The following is a 19,317-nucleotide window of genomic DNA, read 5'->3' on the forward strand; positions in this document are numbered from 1 at the left end:
TCTATCTGATAAAAATCCCTTTGTGAAAAGCTGCCCTCGGTTTTGTTTTTTTTTTCCACCTAATGTATAGATTTACCATGTAACGCAGTATAGCCGTGTGCCCTCTTTGTGTTTGCATGAATCAAAGTGTGTCTGTGCGTTAACCCCTCTGTGGCCCTCACAACAAAACAAAGCAAACTGCTGACAGGAGCGCAGGCGTGCCGAGCCGCGTCCCCTGCAACCCGTGGGTGTATATATACCCCAATACGCACTGCTGCTGCAGACTGGAACCCTGCACCACACAGCTCATCAGTTTGGGTAGGTCAAAGCAGATAAAAACAATGCAAAACATTTTAAATGTCCGTGGGCATTGATGTGACTTATCAAACAGAAAAGCAGCTGAAGCTGATTGTTGTTTGAAACAGAAAGTTAAACACAGACGAAAAGGAAGAAAAACACAGAAGGTGGAGAGCAGAGCTTCTGTGAGCATCTTATGCCGTTAATATCCTGACTGCTGTGTGTTTTCCTGACAGGTACAGCTGAAGAAAAGGACACAATGGCTCTGACAAACCCTATGCCCATGGGCCCTTGGAAGGTGAGCTCCGCGCTGTACTTCCCACCCACGTCTGCAGCCCCTTGCCTCATGACCGATCCGTTTGTGCTCCGCAGATCACCGTCTACGATCAGGAGTACTTCCAAGGCAGGCGCATGGAGTTCACCGCCTGCTGCCAGAACATCATGGAGTGTGGGATGGAGAACATCCGCTCCCTGAAGGTGGAGTGTGGCGCGTACGTATCCACCCAGGCTTCCTTCTGACCTTTTACGTATTTCTGGAAAGAGTTTGCTGGTTATACTTTTCCCCGGTGTTTGACCCGCAGCTGGATCGGCTATGAGCACTCCAGCTTCTGTGGCCAGCAGTTTGTGCTGGAGAAGGGCGATTACCCTCGCTTCGAGGCCTACAGCGGCAGCAACTCCTATCGCATTGAGAGGATGATTTCCTTCAGGCCCATCTGCTGTGCTGTAGGTCCAAACCGTCGCACAATTGAACGTTTTTTAGCACCAGCTCCAGCTGCAATGAAGCTGCTTTTCCTCTGCAGAACCACAAGGAGTCCCGCATGACCATCTTTGAGATGGAGAACATGATGGGACGTCAGTTTGAGCTGTGTGACGACTACCCGTCCCTGCAGGCCATGGGCTGGATGAACAACGAGGTCGGATCCATGCAGATCCACTGCGGAGCGTGAGTTCTTCCTGCTGATGAGCAATAGATACGCAACAGAAACACGAGTTGATCAGTTCAATAAAGACTGAAAGGAGGTTAGATCAGTATAAAGATTATTAATCATATTATAACGGCCAATATTTGTTACTTTATTGCATGTGTCAAACTCCAGCTCTTCAAAATAACCTTTGTGTGCTTAAATATTATACTATCAATCAAATCAAAGCAGTTTTTAATCTGTCAGATTACATCAATGTGAAAAGATGTTCAAATTTATTTTTTCATTGTAAGAAGCATTCATTGAAAGCAGAGATATTTTTTTTATTAATCTTCTAACAGTTTCATCAATACATCCTGCCACATTTATAATCTTGATGTGGCCCAAAACAAGAATAAAGTTTTATTTTTTGCTTTATTTTGAGCAATATAAAAGAAAAAAAATACCATAATAGGTAAAAAAGGAACAAACACTTAGTTTCTATAGCTATAAATCTGAGTAAAATGAACATTGTTCTTTCATTCTATGAGCTACTGACATGTCTGCAAAACTCCAAGCAAAGATTTCGTTTTTATTTGCAGAAAATGAGAAATGGTCAAAATAAGGAAAAAGATGCAGATGCAATGCAAAGAAAACAAATTAACATTAATTTAGAAACAACAATATTATTGTTTTAACTCAGGAAGAGTTCAGAATAACCAGAAGGTTTTAATGGGGTCCAGTGGCTGTATTTACAGTATTTACAGTAACAACAAGACATTTTCTGATTTATCAAACTCATGTTTTGTAAAACAAAATGGTATTTAGACATAAACAAGAATTAATTTAGCTCCAAAAGTAGTGGAAGACCTCTGCTCTGTTGCACATCAGATCACAATTTGATTATTATGTTATCTTATGTTTTTAGACAATTCTGCTGCAACAGCATGACTCAGTGCTAGCATTACTGAATCTTATGCAAAACCATCAAATGCTGTGTTTGCAGTGATGAAATAGAATTTATTACAACAGACGCATTTCTAAAAGTTTACATGTCAGATTCGAGTACATTTTCATCTGTTGTCTTTTTGCAGGTTGCTTTGCAAACAAAAGCAGTAAATAAAACAGTAAATAAACAGCAAAATTACTGTAACATTTCTGTATGAACTCTTCATTGCCCACTATAAAGTACATTATGCCTGTCAATATTACAAAATACTGAAAGACATGATTGCATTCGTAATCCGACTTTCACATTGTTTTTAGTTTTATTGAAATAGAGACAAGGCTGTCTGTTTCTGTGTTTTTAAAAAATATTTTAATTCCTATTGTGATCAATTCTGAAGAATAACCAGTTGTTTTTAATATAATGTATTAATGCTAGTACATTTATTCAGCATCAACTCAAGTTGCTGGATGCATGAAGCTAAAATCTGACAGACCTACTTTCTGACTGTTTCTGCTAAAAAAATCAGATTATTATATCAGCTGAAAGGTTGTGGATGCAGAAGCTGAACAATGCATTAAAACTTACCCTTGTTGCACGTCAGAAGAGAAAATAAAATTCCCTCTGTGAGAGTTGTAATGTCCTGTTTGGGTGTTTCCTTGCAGCTTTGTGTGCTATCAGTATCCTGGATATCGCGGCCACCAGTACATCATGGAGTGTGACTGCCGCGGAGGAGAGTACAAATGTTACCGTGAGTTTGGCTCCCACTCCCAGACTCCCCAGATCCAGTCCATCAGGAGGATCCAGCACTGAGAAAGGAGAGGATTCCCTCACTCCACCTTTTTTCCTTCCCTTTTCCTCTCTTCCTGATACATTTCCATCCCTTCTTTTCTTCTTCCTGTCCCACAACCTCCAACTCCCCCAGCTCTGCTGATCCGGACGGTCAAAGCAGGACCAAAGGACTGAACTTCAGGTGCTTACTGACGTCAGTGGTTCCCTGCACATTTGCTTTTATTTTTGTTTTAAAGGAGACAACATAAATAAAGGAAGGCTATAAGAAAGACAGGCTTTAGGAATGACAGATTTGAAAAGAAATCAGTCAAAAAGAACGGATGCTCCACCTTGGTGATGAAAACATTTCAAAGTTAGTTGCTCTTTTCCTTCTCCTCCACGGATGAACAACCACCAGTCTGGGTGTCGATGTGATATCAATGACTGCCTGTGTTTAAGATAATAAATAAAGAAAATGAGCAAAGAAACAGACAGATTCATGACAATGATGTATTTGCATGTTTTCTTTTTTCCTTCTCTGTGCTGATTTTTTTGACACTGCTGCTTTAATAAACTAAACAACAATGTTTTAATATTATTTAATGAATTCGTCAGGCACGATACATGTAAATTTACTTCTTTAAAACCCAAAACTCATATTTAAACCATCACATTTAATGTAAATAAATTGACATAAAGAAAAATCATTGCATCCTACAAATTTTGGGTTTTTCTGAAGTCTCAAATTGGAGGAGGGAGGAATTCTACATAATAAAAAAATACGTCCAAATCCTACTTTTTCAGAGTATAAATGAAAACCCTCTAACTAAATTAGTTTGTACATAATGTCATGATTTTTCTTGCAGAAATATGTCAGAATGTGATATAACACTGGTATCTCTCAATAAATTAGAATAGCACTGAATATTTATTTAGAAATTAAATTAAAAAAGGGAAATATTATATTTGTTACACACAGACAGAATTGTGTATTTCCTGTTTAATTTTATTCATTTTGAAGATTATTGCTTACAGCTAAACTCATGATTCAATTTATTACAAAAATGTTGAATATAATATAAGATTACTTAAAAAAAACACTTTTTAATCACTTAAGCATCAAGTTATGGCTTACTCCATTATGAGGAAAACTTGACAGTTATTCTGGAGAACAAAAGTCCTCTTACCAGACTAATAAATGTTGCGTTTCATTGGGAAGTCAGAGTCAGAAGAAAGGACTCTTCTGACTCTGGATTTTTAAAATGTAAAGTTTCCACGGTCAGTGATGATTTGGGGAGTCATGCCATCTGCTGGTGTTGGTTCAGTGTGTTTTAACTTCAGTTTAGCTTGAAGTGAGTTTAGCTTAAACCCCCACAGATAATTTGTCACAAACAATGTATTAAAATGTGGAGAAAATAAACATTTTATTATCATAAATATTGGATTAAAATAATGACTGTTATTATTATAAAAATGAACATAAACAGATAGTAAAAAAATATTTTTTTTCTCTCTTTTTGAGAAGACATCTTTGTTTACAATGGAAAGAACAAACAGAAGTAAAGAAAAAAAATGTAGGTCAATCACTAAGAAAAATTGTAAGTCTTGCATTTGCCACTAGGGGGCACAGTGGGTCATGGAAGAAGTGCGACAGTTACTTCTCCCTTACGGCAGTTGATGACATGTCAACAACAGTCATGGCAACCAACAGCAACTACTGGGAAGGTAAAACATGTTACAGAAATAAAAAACAAAACAACTCTCGACTCATACCTATCCTTGCTTCTCTTTGTAAATTCGGGTCACTTATATTTATCGACTCACGCCACACGACGCGAATAAAGTTGGCGCCTGCGCGAATTAGATGTTTTAATTATTTCCAAAGCTAACTTGTTAGCATCTGGCTGTTAACGTCGAAGTTAAAAAGTTTGTATCGAAAAACTGAAGCCGCTCGATTTTGTTTTTGTTTTGGATAGTATCTACTAATCTGCCTGTAAATGAAGGAATTTGATTACTAATGGCAGAAATTAAAACAAACCAATAGCAATTGAATCTTTATCACAACACATTTTAAACTCATCAACCTAAAACAAATGTTAATGGTGGATCTGTTGCATCACTATATGTTTTTATTAATCTAAGCCTTAAAATATAAGCACAAGGGTGGTTAACCGTGGCTTTAAAGAGGTCAAAGAAAATCTGCATTATTGTTTAAGGTTGTTTGAATCATGTTTGTGTAAACAAACCCTTTTTGTTTTTTCAGGATATAAAGATGATCTAGTTACATACAGTATCACACGGCAATTATGGACCCCAGTGAATCCTTTGCAATTGTGATAATGCAGACTTTTATTTTGCAGTGTTTGTCGTTCAGATCCATTTATAAAACTATTTTCTGGAGCCAAGTTGACATGTTTGTTACTGCAAGGAATTATAGTTTCACCAGTAACAGTACACCATGAAATATGGCAACATTTTGTGTGTAAACAGTATAGCGAATTCTGAAATTAGGCTAAACATTTGCTCAAACTAGAAAACCACATGCTCATGAATCAAGTTAGCTGATGTTTGTTATGTAAGTACTTGGGAAAAATAATTTTATTAATGTTTGATGCATTTCTGTGCCTAACCCATCTACCTTATGTTGTACTACACCAGTATACTTCAGATGGCTTTATATTACCCTGGTTCCTGTATCTTTCCTGTCACCTCAAAATATTTTCCCAGCGTGTTTCTCCGTTTCTTTCCTCAGATTTACGGAAGCAGGCCAGACAGCTGGAGAATGAGCTGGACCTCAAGCTGGTCTCGTTCAGTAAACTCTGCACGAGTTACCGCGGCGGCCATGACCAGCAGGAAAGAGACAGCAGGTAGCTGCAAAATTTATTGTTATTTATAATGCACAAAGTGGAATTTTTGAAAAGGTTTTATGTGTTTATATTTTTACCAAATGAATGATGAACCTTTTAACATGTTTCCGTGACACCATGCAGCGAGTATATTTGAATTTGATAAGTAGAATCACGTGTTTTGTGTTCGGGTAGTGGTTATAGAGACAGAGATAAATTACATTCTTTTACAAACTTTACTGTTTTAGTTTTTACAGTGTCAATTTGCATTGATTTTAGGTTGCAGTAAAAATTGACCAGTTAAACCACAATCAGTCATCTTTAGTCGCAAAATCCTAATTTTCTCTTGTTTAAGTCAAAATGACCTGTTAACATTATTTCAATGATTTCATGTTGAGTTAGAAAGTAATAAATTAAGGTGAACTAAATTAGAAGAGCTTGGTTATTACTTCACATCAAAAGTGATTCACAGGCAAGAATATCACAGAATGTTGCCAGAAAAATAGACTGAGATCAAAAATGAAATAATTTTACGTCCTTCCTGTTTTCGTCTCTGAATCAGGTCAGAGTCTTTTGGGCCGTTCCAAGACAACGTGCTGGTGGCCATGACCTCTGAAGTGGAGCAGCTCTTGTCTAAAGTAGGTTACATCTAGAGATGTGCCGATCAGGTTTTTTCCTGCCGATACCGATACCCATGAGGGCCGATCACCGATACCGATCACCGATACCGATCACATAATTATTTTTTATTTGTTTTTAAATTGTAAACACTACCGGTTACATTATGTGGAAAAAGGAACCATGAATTCACCTTAATTTAGACAAAAACTTGTTTTTAATAACTTTTTCCAGAAAGAAAACTAAACAAAACAGGCATTGTGCAAATTGTACTGCGATCGGTAATACTATCTTTAACAGACTGATAACATATGAAGGCTCTGAAGAGGCTAAATAATGCAAAGAGCCAAAATAAAACCTCTCAACATTGCCAAAAAAAATTCAAGTATAAAACTTAACATTCATAGGCAAATACAGGATCCATTACAATAAACAATCCAGAGTTACTGAATGAAAACGTCCTGATAGCATGGCGGCTAGCTGATTACTGCTAGTTCTTATTGGCTGTTTCTGACTGAGCGGATTAATTATGCAGAGCAGGGAGGAGATCGATTATTTTTTTAGAGATTATCTGTCTCATGTTAGGACAGCTAAAGTTTTAATACGTATGTAAAATTTATTTTTTTAGGTTAGATGCTGCAGCTATAAACAGAGGTTCGGTGTGAGAGTCACTACCAGGTGGAGCAGAAGCGGCGCTCCGTCTGTGAAATATTACTACCTGTAGCATAGCAGCGGTTCAACAGCGAGAGCAGAACCAGCGTCTTACATCGCAGCTCGAAGAATTAAATAATGTTGCGGTTATTTGTTTAGCTTTCTTCATGCTAATCTGGGTGAGTGTTTGTAGCTCTGCGCTGCTTTACCTGCTATCTGATCCTCCATGTCATTTTTACTGCAGTGAGCCTCGATGTAGCCAAACTCCGTCAAGTATGGCATTGTTTTTATGTCGTATTAGCTTCGTCGTGTTGATGCATTTTGATGTGCTTCAATTTCCCGCCGCAACACGAAAACTTCCCCAATCACTCAGTGCGTTATAGTTCCACATCGCTTAGGATTTGTTGCTGCGCGTTTGCGCAGTGTGAAGGAAAGAGGAGACCAGCTGCACAGGCAGGCTGAGAAATGAGGTGCAGGTGATCGGTATCGGCAACAAGAGACCGTGATCGGCAATCACCGATCATGCACTTTTTCACAAAAATCGGCCCGATTATGATCGGTGACCGATCGATCGGCACACCTCTACTTACATCCATACCGTTTGGTCAGTAAAATGAAAACAATTTTCAGGATTTTTAAAAAAAGATATTAGGAGAATAGCTGTTTGAATTAATTGCAGTTAATTTCCATCATTATGTATTTCTTTTATTTAACGTGTTAAATAATTTATAGTTTACTCTTATTCAAAATTTATTTGCAGCTTTCGGCGGTGAATGACAAAATGGCCGAATACACAAACACACCTGGAGCGTTGTCGCATAACGCGGCTCTAATGCACACCTTGCAGAGACACAGAGACATTTTACAGGTACTTACTGCTCAACGGTTCTGCTTTTGAAGGGTTTCTGGTTTAAGATTTCTCTTTATAACTGTAATAATGTTTTTTTTTCTGTAGGACTACACACACGAGTTTCACAAAACCAAAAGCAACTTCTTGAGCCTTCGAGAGCGGGAGGACCTGCTGGGCTCTGTCCACAGAGACATTGAGTAAGCAAATCCACACACAGGCACATAAACACAAATTCTGTATAATTCAGGTACCGTATCATATTAAAGGTGTAGTATGTAACTTTTATAAAGAATTTATTTTTTATATATTTGTTAAAACTGTCACCAGACAGATAATCTGTGAAGAGATCAATTTCCTCCACCTCCTCCATAAACTACCATTACCAAAAACAACCAATCAGAGCCAGGAGGAGGGACTTAGTGCTGTCAATCATCTAATGTATTCACTGCTAAATTTGATAATGGCTTAGAAATAACTTACCGTTCTATGCTCTCTAGCCTTAGCATTCACAACGGCTCTGCTGACAGAGAAAAGCTGTAGCGGTTTCCTCTGTCAGCATGATTGTGATTGACAGCACTAAGACCCGCCTCCTGGCTCTGATTGGTTGTTTCTAGTTAGGCAGAGGAGCCAGACTTTTATTTTAGAGATTATCTGTCTCATAACAAACTGTTCTGCTCTAACAAAAAATTGTTTTAAAGAAGCTATATACTGCTACTTTAATATGAAGCAGATTTATAAATTCACTTTGTTATTTATGTTGTTTTCAAATGTAAATATTTTCAAAATCCTCATAGTTAAAGGCTTACCTTGCTGTTATTTTCTTCACACCTCGGTCTTGTGGTATCCGTTCCTTTTCCTGTTTTTCTTTTAAATTTTTGACCATTAAAATGTTTTAGGTAGTTTTATTCTGAACCAGCAGGGGGCAGAGATGTGCAGCTTCTTTCTGTACCATCCACCAGTCCTGCTCTCTCATCTTTCATACTCTAATAAGAGGCACCTCCTTTCATTACGGCTTCCTCCTCCCTGGATCTGTATCTCCCTCTCACTGTCCGTTTCCCTCTCCTTCTCTGGGGAATCTCTTCTCCTAAGTGCCTTCTACAGTAAATCAAACCACAAGGCTTTCATTCAGCCCAAGACGAGGGAGAGCGGTTACATGTGGCCGGCCCGGTCCGGAGAAATGCTGCATCAGAGTAGGAGAGGGAGAGGAGGATGGACAGATGGAGGCAGAAGAAATGTGCCCTGATCTGAAGCTGAAGGGAAGAAAGTGAATTTTAATTATTCCCAGAGAGATAGGTGGTGAGATGTGTGGTAACAGAGCAGATAATAGATGATGAATTGAATAGATTATTGCTCCAGATATAAGGTGGATGGTGTAAATAAGAGGTTGAAGCAGAGAAAATCACTAAAAAGTACAAATGCTGGTTTTAAAAACTTCTTTTGAATCTTTCTAAGGTTTAAATCAAGCGTCTTCTTTTATTTTGAGGTTGAAGTAAACAGTGAATTTCACAAACTTTAAACTTTCCCACAATGTTATGGTCCAAGAAGGCGGGATTGATTTCAGTCATTTCAAACTTTAGCGTCTTTATCAGAATTTCTTCTGATTGTCTTTGGTTTTCTAAAGTTTCTAATCCAACTAACTGAGCCGAGTAGCAACTGGTTACATTTACTTGATTAACTTCTTTTAAAATGTTCTTTTTACTATGCTTTTTTTATTATGAGGTATTGTTACTTTTACTTGAGTAAAATTTATGGATTTTCTACCCACTGAATGAAAAACAAACATGTTTTAACTAAAATTTCACCAGACACAGACCTGCAGCTTTTGTCAAAGTTTAATAAGTTTTTTATTGAAAGAAACTGATTTAGAAAAATTTAACTTTTGCCTCATTTAGTTATTTTTTGTCAATTATATGAATTATTCTTATTTTCAGCCTTAAAATACTAAAAGTTTCCACTTAATGGATTTTAATTAAAAAATTAATCATTTTAAATTGTATTGATTAAAAAAATAGTATTGTTTTTTTCATTCTTTGAAGATCACGGAAACAAACTTTTCAGATGAAACAAAAATATTATTTTTTTTGTCCTTTTCTCCTTTAACTGAAGCTGTTCGGTTCGATGATCTTTGTCAGTTTATTACAAAACAGCTTCACTTCATCGAAGCGTCTCTTCTTGTATTCCTGTTGCTCATTTCTCATACTTATTCACTTTTTTTCTTTTTTTTGGGACAAAAAGCATTGTCCAGATGCTTGTTTGCGGTTTTACCTCTAGTTTCTCATATTAAGTGTCTCTGCTCTGTTTTTTCTCATCAGATCCTACAAAAGCAGCTCAGGAGTGAATAATAGGAGGTCTGAACTTTTCCTAAAGGAACATGAACATCTGAGGAAGTAAGAAAACTTTAGGAAATCAATATGTCTGTCTTTTTCAGATAAAAAAAGAAAAGTATGTTTTCACTTGCAAAACAAACTATTGTTTTCCCTCTACGGTATATCAGACATAATTTCCCATTCATTTTAAAAAGAAGTAAAATAATGTTTTTTAATTGTGAGTCTCATTTAAATGTTTATATTTTTGAACTTCTGCCTTATAGTGAGGTGAACAGTGAAGAAATGATCTACAATAACTCTGAAGAATTTGAATTAATTTGAGTTACAACAACATTTACTTTTCCTTTGGGATCAGTAAAGTTTTTTTTTTTATTTTGAATTTTTTGAATGTAGAGAACTGATTTATTATCCCGTTTTTAGATTAATGTTAAACTGCTGCTGGTATTAATCCAGTTTGATTTTTTATTGTTGTTAAAAAAACTTCCAACAATCGCACACCACTTCCGTCTAGCTGGTAAATTTATGCATATTTTAGCTCATTTGCACACTAAATACCTCCATTTTTGTTCGTTGTATGCACTATATTCAAGTTAATTAATCTAGCATGAAGAAAAGTGTCAATTTAATCTCATTCAAACAGTCAAAAAGGGAGGAAGTGAGAAAAGTATCATCTGAGAGTTGCTATCATCCCAGACACGGAGCGGAGAGCGGTCGGGTTCTGGTTCGCCTGATGGTTAACTGCTCTGCCACTTCTTGGTCTCTTGTTTGCTCAGCAAACACAGATAGATAAAATAAAGCTCCTCTTCGTGTGTCGTCTCTTTAGAAGCTCCTCCATTCTCAGGTGAAGGTAGTAAATCACCAAAACACAACAAAGGAGCGGCCATGTCAACAGCTTAATGCGTTCCGAGATAAAAGGAGCCGGGCAGCACAAAAAGGTCCGAACAGAAGCAGCTGGATGGTTCTGATGTGTGTATGAACGCAGGCTGCCCGACCGGCCACATATAGATTATTGAGACCTTTGATAAATACCAAATATTACCTCCCAACAAGCCTTTGGGATTCTGATTTTCCACATATGATTCAGTATATTCTGCAGCTTTACTTGCAGCTAAATGTAGTTTCTCTGAAAGTTAAATAATACCAAAGAAAAAACTGAAGAAGTGTTTTAAATATTAAACACAATCATAGGAAAGGCTGTTGACTTGACAGCAGAAGGTGATTATCCAGAGAAAGGTAACTGGAAGGAAAAACTCCTGTCATTTTCATTGTTGTAGCATTTAATCTTTGGTTTATTCTAATGTTTCTCTTTCAGCACAGTGTGAGTATAACGATGGGAAGCTAACAGTCATGCATATTTGAGTTGTTAAAATACATCAGCAACATTTCTGTTGAACTTGTCACATGATGGTTTTGTCAGGCGGGTGGGCTTTGCTGTCCTGCAGGCTGCAGATGGATACTGGTACCAGTTTCCGCTGTGCTTCTTTCCCATTTGGCCTGATGTAATAATGAAGCTACAACCTGGTGCATGTGCGTTTAAAGGGATATACATCACACATGCAGAACTGATGGTTATTTCAGAGCAGAAGGAAGAGAAATATCTCCTTGTTTACACACATAACTTGAAGAAAAAGTGAAAAATATGTGCTAATTTATTTTCCAGTACTACTCAAGGTTCTGTTCAACCAGTTTCCCTGCTGCAGAATTTGAGTAAATCAAGAAAAATTGGATCGTGTTAAAAGCAGAACTCTGTGCCAGCTAATGTAGGCTGGGCAGTAATGCGGAGGACAGCAGTGGAGACGAATAGATGGAGAAAATATAAAGCTCCGTATTGATTTTTGGTCTCCAGTGGAGTCTGACAGGATGCTCGCTGCTACCTTTCCATGCTCTTTCAGCTCTGGACCGAACACTTCATTTTTCAGTCCGTCACTTACCAGGGCTGCTAATGGCTGCCTGCTGAAACACGGAGGAGTGAGTTCAAGCTCACTGTCTTCCCTCTGCAGTCCTGCTGTCCTCACCCGCACCGCTAAAGAGGAAGATCAGGCCGATGTGTCCAGAGAAGATCTGTTACACAGAATAACTGATACTAATCGACCGACTCCCTCCGTCAAACAGCAGTCAGCCTGCAGGATTCAATACAAGTTCATGTTTCATGACAGAAGGCCTTACTGTGTTGGGAGATTCGGGACAAATGTTTTGCTTTTGGTTTAATTAGTCACAAGCTGGACAGTAAAAATAAAATGCTTTCATTTCTGTCCCGATCCCTTATAAGATCCCTGCTAAAACACAAAATGTTACCAACGATTTTTTCCTTTAGTTTCTATTACAAATATCTTAGTACACTTGAAAAAACACAAAATTAACTAATATGTAACTTTTCAGCAAAGTGTAGGAGTGTTAGAGTAAATAATTCCTTAATTATTTAAGGAATTATTCGTCCATTGGAGGATTATTTCACTTATAAATTGTGGAAAATGTCTTGTTATAAGTGAAATAATCTGCCAATGAAACGAGTATTTTTCCATGAATATTAATGAGGTATTGACTTATAATACCTCCTACATCTTACTGAAAAGTTACTTCTAAGTTATTTTTGTCGTTTTTCAAGTGTACTAAGATATTTGTAGTAGAAACTAGATTAAAAAAATAACATAACATTTTGTGTTTTTATAGTGAGTTTTCAAGAACTAGAAAGCTGTTCCCCTTTGCCTACTTTAAAAGGAAACGCTGCATTTCTACCATCACAAACATAAACATGGAGCCTGTTAAACTCTACAGAGACTTTAAATGAAACTGCTTGTTATTTAATTTGAAAAACAAAACAAAATGTTATAATTTGAGTTTATGCCTTTTGAAATGTTAATGAACATGTTCAGAAACCAGCGTAACGTTCTGCCCAACGCCGAGGTGACAGGAAGTTTATTTGGATTCAGTTTTTTTTGGTGTAACCAAAAGGTAAATATGTGGAAAACACTGTGAAGTTTGGTGAAACGTTTGTAATACTTTATGAACCTTTATATGTGACGTAATGAACTTTTTGATATGTGTATTTTTTAATGAAACAAACAGCCTCATTTGGTGTTTTTAACCGTCTGTCCAAATAAAACCCAAATTGGTTCATTAGAGATCAGCGTTGGGTTGTAATTAGTTACATTTTACATTTTGGTCTGTGATTATGTAATTTTTAAATATTAAATGATTTTTATCAGTTACTCGGTGCTTGAGTAAAGCCTTTTTTTACTCTTGAATAATTTCTTGAGTGTCTATTTTTCACTTTGAGTAAAAATATGTTGAAGTAGAGCTACTCTGACAGAAACTATTATATCTACATAATGGATTTGCTTTGCTACACAAGTAAAGGTTGAAATTTTCATAAATTTTTAGTTTTTTTTTTTACAACTTTACCAGGAGAACCAGTAAAATGGGTGCATGTGGCATCCAAACTGTGTTTGAAATCATCTCAGAAGGTTATTTTAAGCTGAAGCGTCTCTTCAATTTGTCAGCTGGAGCTCGACTTTTTAATCTCGTTTCTTTCTTTTTATGTTCGCAGCTCTAATAGTCTCATCGACAGTGCAATAAGGTAAGCTTTATAGCCGCATCCAGCCCCTCTTCTCTCTCTTCACTCCCACACACCAGGAGGAATCCCACTCGTTCTGGTCGATTAAAGCCGACTTTTGTACTTTTCAGCTCGTTAACTGAGACGGTAAATGTGGTGTAACGTGATATCACAAAGGCAGATACGTTTCTCCATTTCTGCGCCTGATGCCTCTTGGTTTGTCTTCTTCCTCCAGCATCGCCATGACTACAAAGGAGAACATCACATTTCAGCGTGGGATGCTGAAGTCCATTCAAACCAGGGTCACAACTTTGGCCAGTATCCTTTTAGCTCAAATCGATTCTGCTTTTGTCTCACTGTTAGATTCATATTTCAGCTCTTTATGCTCTTAGCTTTTCTATAACAACTTCATCATTTGCTCCCATTTATGCTTTTTTAATTATTATTAGTATTTGCGTGGTTATATTAGAAATCCCACTAATGGATTTCGTTTTGCCTGCTGCTTTTTGTCTCTTACTTACTTACTGCGAGGAAGGCAGGCTCGGCTCGGCTCGGCTCTTAATTATTTTTCCTTCACCACAATTCCCCTCTCCATCAGATCGTTTCCCTGCTATCAACAGCCTCATCCAAAAAATCAATCTGCGCAAGAGGAGGGACTCTTTAATCCTGGGTGGAGTGATTGGTATCTGCACCATTCTCCTTCTGCTCTATACTTTCCACTAAATATCTGCTGTAACTCAGACCGAATGTTGCCAAGAGATTTATATGCTGCTCTGTGTTGTAACTGAGAGAAATAATTGCTAAAGCTTGTTTTCTTGTTGGTGTTTACAGTACAAATGCTTAAAGAGATATTTTCCTGGGATTATGTTCTGTTGATGTACATTTTTCTTAATTAAAAGGTGGCGAGCGTTCAAATCCGTCATGCTCAGTCAAGTTTATTTCAGCCATGCAGAACTATGGCACAGTCGTACAGTAAGAACGTATAAACATCAGAGTCGGAACATGAGTGCATATGAAGGGAAACGCCCCGTTTCATTGTTTATAGATTATTGTAAACATTCACACAGCTATGTGGAGCCAGTACATCTTATCAAGGTAGCACGCGAAGCAGGACATCAACTAGAACAGCAGAAAGGCTTCAAATGTTTTAAACTAGAGATGCACCAATCAGCAGGTTGAAAACGGAAAAACCTTTTCATTAAATCACTTTTTTAACCATTGAGGTCCAAAATAAGGTCCAGCAGCCGTTTGCAGCCCTTGGAATGATTTCGTGCGGCCCTGTTTCCAAATCAATATTGGTGCGAAGGACAAGTTTTAAAATGTTTTTCACCAACAAAACATAAAAGTACTGAAATATATTGGGCGTGACACCGTTTTTGATTTTATGGTAAATAGAACCACTTTACCCAAAGGAACAGTCAAATCATCGCATTAAATACGTTTTCAAAGGAGTGACTTAAAGCCTATTCCTGAAATCATACAGTTTCATTAAAATATAACTTTCCTAGTTTATTTAGTTGGAATATTTTTCGCCTTTTTTAATTGTATAAATATATTTGTGCTTTTAACTTAATTATTTGGCCCACAAGTCGAAAGTTGTGGCTATGAAAGCATCAACCAATCAAGTCGAGCTTTCAGGAGTCAGAACTACTACAAATATCAAAGAACCTGCAGAATAAAATGCAGAAAATCTAAAGTTCAGACCTGAAAAAAGAAATCCTCATCAGTGCATCTCCATTTTAAACTTTTTGTAAACAGATTACTTTTCCCCTCAGCCATAAAAGTCCAGTTGATTGTAGCAGATTTTGTTTTCAACAGCAGGCAGGTTTGCTTTCTCTTTCATTTCTTTATCTTCACTCTATTACACTCGTTCTTATGGGAGTCCTTAAATTCCTCTTAAAGTCCCTCTAGTTTGGTTTCTAAAAGGATTTCTCCTCATTCCTTTATTCCTGAGTTTGTGGGGTTATCAAGCAGGAGCGTTTCCTGAAAAGGACGCATGACGCACACCATCTTTCTTCATACTTTTTTTCTTTTTCTTTTTTGGTCCATAGCAGAAAAACAGAACAAAAAAATGTGCACATCGGAATTCCTTCAGATTTTTTTCAGCTCGTATTTTGTGCTTCCTTCCGTCTTCAATCTGAGATCCTCTTTCCTCTGTGCAATTTAGAGATCCGGAGAAGTTAAAGGAAACTGTTTCCATCCGCCTTGATTCATTGTTGGGCCTCTAAGAGAAAGAGAGCAGAGGGAAATATCTTAAACATTCAAGTCATCCTGCAGTGAGCAGCACTCGGCCTGTCTTCATACCTATTGTAAGCACTATGAAGATGATTACAACCACACCCGTCAGCATCGCCAGAACACTGAGCAGCATTGATCGACGCCCATACTTTCTTGCTCCCTCGATATCTCCCGTGTGGAGAACTGACCTCGACTGATGGGAAAGAAAAAAAATCACCAAGCATTAATTATTTAAATGCGCTGCTGGAGGAGAACCACCTGTGGTGCCAAAAAAAAAAACTAGAATAAACTCGAAGAAAGTCGTTGAAGGATTGCAAACACTCACCACATTCGCGTACCACAAGGCGCAGACATTGAACGGCACTCCGGGACAGAAGCAGGACACCACGGCCAGCCACAGGTAACTGGGCGGCTCGGATCCCGGTGGAACCGGGGAGGAGAGCTGGCCCAGGCTGAGCCGGGAAGTAGATCTGGGTGGGGCCGTCAGCTGCCCGATGGAGCCCGACTTCAGCGGGGACCGGCGTCCGTTCTGCTCCGCGTCCAGGGAGCGGACGCTGCCTCTGGCGTTCAGAGGGAAGGAGTCGGAGGGTTTGAGGTTGCTCTCCCCGGTCGGCTCGGCGGGGGCTTTGCTCAGCAGCTTCTCGGTGTCCTGGAAGTCGGTTGGGTTGGAGACTTCCCTCTCGCCCAGGCCAGTCTTCTCGAAAGCGGCATCAGTGTTGATGGCCATCACCGAGCGGTAGGATGGAGGTCCTAGTAAGTCTTCCCTCAGTTGTTCTCCTTGGGGGGTCTTCACATTAAAGCGTTCAAATTCAGAGAGCGGCCTATTTAATAAACCGTCTAACTCCATCCAGATTCCTTATTGATGAACGCGATGTTATTGATGTCTCTGTCCCTCTGGCGTTTAGTTGCCGGTGACGCACGCCTCGCTTTTTACCCCCCACCCTCTGGTGTTAGCTCTGTGAGGTATTACAGCATCCATCCCTCACATCCTAGGCGCATCACCAGCGCTGGAGCCCTACTTAAGCACCAGGCGAGGCATGGGAATGGCAAAAAAAAAGGCGATTAAACCTCCTTTAAAGTGAACGCGCGCGGTGCGTAAAAGCATTCCATTTACGCGCGGCGGCAGCAGCCAGATCAGCAACCAGGACGCGGCCAAGTGCGTGTAATGGAGAAAGGAGAGAGCGGACGCGGAATCATAAACCTTTCAGTTTATTCACGATCTGCTGACTGAGAAACTACTGCGAAGTTTGGCCTTATTGAGTTTTTTAAGTGGAGGAACCTCAGATGACCTGTGAAAATCTTTGGTTTTATGAGTTCAGTAAAGCTTTTGTTTATGTTTATAGCATTCTTGTTTTTAAAAACATGAGGTATGTATTTAGGTTGGGACCAGTCTGTTCTATATTTACACCTGAAATGTGAAAAAAGTGGAGCAGCTGCTCCATTGTTTCTTAAAATCGGGGTTGCAAACTCATGTTTTTGCTCCTACATTTTTATTTTTATTTTACCAAAAAAAAAAAACCCTTATCGACCAGAAAAAATATTCTTAATTTTTTTTTTTTGTTTGTTTCTTTTAACAACCAAGTTATCACAAATCATTTCAAAAGTTTTGTCCCAACCTTAAGCTCTGACGCCAACCTCCAACTTAGCACAAAAAGTCGCTTCATCTCCAATGTGTGTAGCTTTATCACCAGTTAGATAGTAAGGGTTCTTAAAATCCTCCTTCTTTTACCGATGGTGGCATTCAAACTTAAAATGGCATTAAAATGGAAATTGCTGCAGAAGGTTGTACCTGCTGGAATAAATTGAAGAAAGGTTCAGGTGCAGAAACTAACTTTTTTCTCAAGGTTGCAGCAAGATGTTGCACATCTTCTACGAGTCTGTTGTACTGTAGAGGCTGCAATTTCTTCGGCAACCATCTGTTGGGGTGGCAGCATCAGGGCCATGGTTTCAAAATGGCTGCCAAAGATGTCCGGTTCTGTTCTGGGGACGACTGGAGAACATCTGTAGATTACTGAGCAAGGAATCATCCTTTAAAAAGTCCAGAAAAATCTGATCATCCTTTTCATGAGTCTGTTATGCCACACCGAAGTGTCTTCGGTCAGATGCTTCAACTGGAATACAGACTGCTACAGGAGATCCTTGCTGCCCACACACATCATATGTCGCATTTTTGTAAATGTTTATATCAGTTTAGTTTAGCATGTTTAGATGACTTTGGTCAAGTTTAGACCTCCTGTTGATTTAAGTGATTCCGAACACCGGTGCGTGGAGGTGGAAGTCGTTTGGTTCGTCAAATGTCCGGTGTGATGACGGGAAGCTTTGGTAAAATGATTTTTTTTAACCACTTTTTGAACTTGTAACATCAGATTAAGTTAAGTTTTGTTTCCATCTAAGTTGTAAGTTATTGTTTCGTCCATTTTTTTTTTTTGCAAGAAACAATACATGTATGCATATATATATTTTCCAAACAATGTAGTCGGAAGTGCGTTGAAGAACCAGATCACCTGCTGCCGGCCTCGGCCTTTCTTGGACAGTTTTATGTTTGGACATTGTTGGTCCGCGATACGTCAGAATGAACAATTATCTACAAAACGCGTCAGGATTTCAGTAGAAAACCGAGTTGCTGTCGGCGGAATGCAGCTGGACATCGTGAGCAGGTGAAGACGAGCATCTGCACACCGACATGCAAACCTTACCTGACTACTCAACTTTATGCATCAGAAGATGTTTTATCTTCTAATATTTTTTGAATTATAATTTAAGAATCCATGAATTTGAGACGAAATGCCTAATTATCCTCAATTGTTTTTATTTGATTGTGGTTTATTATTACTACACTTTCTTCCACGGGGTTAAAAAAATTTACATTTTTGAAGAAATTTAGTTTGTCAGTCGCATTATTTGTACTGTGATTAACCGTTTGCCGACTTGACCGATTCAGCGTCTCGTTCCGGAGAAGGTGATGCTTCGACTAGGACATTTGTTTTTTCCTCATCACCTTGATCTTGAAGATGGAGAGCAGCACCACAAACTGGTCACAATTCATTCAGTGTTGTGTGCGTACAGAATAAACACCATGTTAAAAGATCAACAGGTTGGTTTAACATTTTATTTATGAAATATTTGGCAACCAAAGAAGCAAAACTAAAATTCTGACACACAGTATAAAGTTAATTGGTTGTTTACTAGAAAGTAACTGATTAATAAATGATAAACGTTTGTATTTAATACATTAAACAATAAATGTAACAAAATGCTTCCAAAATGAACTAGAAATGTATTTAGTATTTAAAGTTTAAGATAGCCTTGTTTGAGTAGTTAGTTCTGTAACATAATATT

General features: G+C 38.2%; 3 protein-coding genes across 3 annotated transcripts; 2 read left to right on the forward strand and 1 right to left on the reverse strand.

Annotated features, from left to right (window-relative positions):
• The first annotated feature begins 207 nt into the window (after window positions 1-207).
• Window positions 208-3,387, forward strand: LOC103475646 (beta-crystallin A1-like). Its single transcript, XM_008427440.2, has 6 exons — window positions 208-297; window positions 513-574; window positions 649-767; window positions 858-999; window positions 1,077-1,219; window positions 2,790-3,387. Exons 2-6 carry the CDS (start codon window positions 536-538, stop codon window positions 2,935-2,937), a joined length of 591 nt encoding a protein of 196 aa, XP_008425662.1. The 5' UTR covers window positions 208-297; window positions 513-535; the 3' UTR covers window positions 2,938-3,387.
• A 1,126-nt stretch (window positions 3,388-4,513) lies between these two features.
• Window positions 4,514-14,662, forward strand: LOC103475643 (Golgi SNAP receptor complex member 1-like). The gene is made up of 9 exons (XM_008427437.3): window positions 4,514-4,620; window positions 5,648-5,762; window positions 6,304-6,379; window positions 7,771-7,878; window positions 7,966-8,057; window positions 10,173-10,247; window positions 13,735-13,764; window positions 13,976-14,058; window positions 14,339-14,662. The coding sequence occupies exons 1-9, from the start codon at window positions 4,578-4,580 to the stop codon at window positions 14,461-14,463; spliced, it is 747 nt and encodes a 248-aa protein (XP_008425659.1). The 5' UTR covers window positions 4,514-4,577; the 3' UTR covers window positions 14,464-14,662.
• On the reverse strand, window positions 14,656-17,167 carry LOC103475644 (trafficking regulator of GLUT4 1-like). The gene is made up of 3 exons (XM_017308701.2): window positions 16,304-17,167; window positions 16,045-16,171; window positions 14,656-15,964 (listed from the first exon to the last, which is right to left on the reverse strand). Exons 1-3 carry the CDS (start codon window positions 16,823-16,825, stop codon window positions 15,951-15,953), a joined length of 663 nt encoding a protein of 220 aa, XP_017164190.2. The 5' UTR covers window positions 16,826-17,167; the 3' UTR covers window positions 14,656-15,950.
• Between the last annotated feature and the right edge of the window lie 2,150 nt (window positions 17,168-19,317).

Source organism: Poecilia reticulata, chromosome 14 (genome assembly GCF_904066995.2).
Source record: "Poecilia reticulata chromosome 14, P_reticulata-male-v2, whole genome shotgun sequence".
In the NCBI taxonomy this organism is placed as follows: Eukaryota; Metazoa; Chordata; class Actinopteri; order Cyprinodontiformes; family Poeciliidae; genus Poecilia; species Poecilia reticulata.